The sequence below is a fragment of the Myotis brandtii genome, unplaced genomic scaffold (genome assembly GCF_000412655.1).
Source record: "Myotis brandtii unplaced genomic scaffold, ASM41265v1 scaffold143, whole genome shotgun sequence".
Classification (NCBI taxonomy): Eukaryota; Metazoa; Chordata; class Mammalia; order Chiroptera; family Vespertilionidae; genus Myotis; species Myotis brandtii.
In genome coordinates this window covers 4,393,871-4,396,442 of record NW_005355115.1, presented here as the reverse complement: position 1 = coordinate 4,396,442, position 2,572 = coordinate 4,393,871, and the positions used below count along the sequence as shown (strand labels likewise).

Below are 2,572 nucleotides of genomic sequence, written 5' to 3'. Positions count from 1 at the left end.
GCCGTTTCCGCTTCCGTCGGGGGAGGTGCGAGGCAGGTGGGTGGGGCGTGAGGTGCAGCGCGCTTGCTCGGAGGGTGAGCTGCGCCCTGGCTTGATCTGGTTGGTACCTCGATGGCAGTAACACAGTGCGCTGCGGTGGCATAGTCTTTGCGCACGCGTCCTTGGAAACTGTTTCCAGGGATTTGCCTTGCGCGCCTGCTAAGGGAGGCACGTCCTCTCAACCACCTTGCCCCATAGCATGCGCTTCATTCCTTGAATCATCAATGACCGGTCAGCGTGCAGCGGGCCAAGTCGGCCCGCGGCTGGGAGCTGTGGGTGGAGTGTTCAGGAAGGAGCCCATTTCTCTATGGAAATCCTACCGTTCCCACTGTGCGAGTGTAGGCATTGAGGTTTGGGGTTGTGGGAAGGTTGAAGGAGGGAGTGGTAGGATTATAAAACGGTCTCAGGCGTGCTTGTGGGTATGTAGTGCTTGCTGGCTGAGTTGCTGCATGTGATTCATGGAGCCCTGGAGTGCTGAGTGCTGCCACACCTGTTCCAACGCCTCCTACACAAAACCCACGTTCCAGTGTTTCTTGTCCTGTTTCTTCTACTCCCACCGAACTTGAAGCAAAGACAAAGCAGCTTCGCTTTTTCATCCCTCCAAAACCAGCTGTTCTCTCCCAGCCAATCCTTGCAAACTGGAGATCCATTCTCTGTTTCTAGGGGGGTTGGGGGAGGGGGGGATAGCAGAGCAGGCAGAAGAGAGTGGTTCAAGGCTTCAGTCATGAGCACCAAACCAACAGCTCTTGCGTCCCACCTGTACTGTTACTTCGATTTCATACTTGTCTCCATCTCCCTGCTCTGTACACGACACTGGACACTGGTAGGCCACGCTTCCAGTTATTAACAAAATATAGGGTGTATGTATATTAACAAAATATACATACATACACTTTGAATAATTATAAAGGCAGTGTTTATTAAAATACATTTCATTTTCAAAATTGAGCTATCAGCTGTTAAAGTGCATATACATTTTGGGGGGACACCCTGTACTGTATATGTACTTAGAATCAATAGATTCGTTGGTGGTAACCTACTCGTTCTGGACCTTGCATGCTCTTCCAGCTACTGCCCAACTTTCTCCTTTCCTTTGCAGCGAGCATCTTGAGGCAGTCTTCTACTCTGTACATTATGCGTTCCTAAAAATGCTAGCTGAATATTACATTTACATGTTATAAGGCATTTCCATCCCTAAAGTGATAAGATTTTGAAAAATGTCTGATTAATAGTTCCTGGAGGTACCTCTAGTCCTAAACCTGAAATTGCACAGTCCCACATCTTTACAACAGTGGGCAAGAACGTACGAGGTAGCTGAATTTGCATGGATGAAAATTCCTATTTGGTAATTCTAAACTATTATGTGCCTCCGTCCCCTGCCTCCCAGAGGACCAAGGACTGAAAGGAGAGTGGAGTGGGTCCAAAGAGGATATGCTTGCTTTACACAGTAGCAGGCAAGCTCTAGGCCAGTGACAGCATTTTGAAAAACCCTAACTTAACTCTGGTGCCGTGTCACATATAGAAATTTTTTGATATTTGCAACCATAGTAAAACAAAGACATATTTTTGATATTTATTTTATATATTTAAATGCCATTTAACAAAGAAAAATCAACCAAAAAAATGAGTTCGCGTGTCACCTCTGACACGCATGTCATAGGTTCGCCATCACTGCTCTAGGCCTTAGGGCTTTGGTACTTCTTAAGGCCTCTGGAATGGGTAAATACATCTGGTATCCTGTCTCAGTTGGCACCCACATGGACACAAATATCCATCCATAAATAAATGTCCTTTCCTCCCAGGCTTTCCCCCCAGCAAATAATGGCTGGCATACAGTCCAATCTGCATTACCTTAAAATTGTATTAGTCACTGGGAGCCAAACACTACTTCTATAAGACTTTCACACCTCTTAGGGCTCTTCAACCCACTATAAGCTTCCTTTTACTCCTCTGAAACTTTCCTGTAAAGATCACCCATAACCGCTCAACTGCAGAATCAAGGTGATGCTGTCTGATCTTGATCTTACTCAGTCTTCCTCTGGAATCTGACACTATTGACCAATTCTTTTAATCCCTTTGCCATTATGACACCAGTTTTCCTCCTACATCCCTAATAGCTTCCTGAAGTCATCCTCAACTCCTCCCTTTCCCTTACACATCCTCCCCACAATCCAGTGAATCACCAAATCCTGTTGATTCTATACATTTCCCAATTCCATCCTTCTTCTCCATGCCCATGGCCATCTATATATACAAAAGCCTAATATGCCAAGTGCCCTCTCCGGAGTTGGACCCACCAGGAGTTTGATCGCTCGCTATGATGTGCACTGACCACCAGGGGGCGGCTCGGAATGAAGGAAGGCCCCAGCTGGCAGCTGCTAGGGACCCTACCCATGCACGAATTTCGTGCACTGGGCCTCTAGTTGTATTATAACATTGCTCTCCTGGGCAAGGAGCACAGGCTTATTCTTAAACCTTCTCCAGTTTCTTCATGTAGTCAATCTGCTACTGGAGTCAACTTTCTGAAACATAT

The 2,572-nt window shown here is 46.5% G+C and overlaps 1 protein-coding gene across 1 annotated transcript in view; it reads right to left on the bottom strand.

Annotated features, from left to right (window-relative positions):
- PEX6 (peroxisomal biogenesis factor 6) overlaps positions 1–1,172 on the bottom strand; it is a 12,913-nt gene extending 11,741 nt beyond the window's left edge. Inside the window, exon 1 of the mRNA XM_005861029.2 lies at positions 1,080–1,172. Within this exon, the coding sequence (XP_005861091.1) occupies positions 1,080–1,172 (93 nt within the window). The remainder of the gene's footprint in view (positions 1–1,079) is intronic.
- Between the last annotated feature and the right edge of the window lie 1,400 nt (positions 1,173–2,572).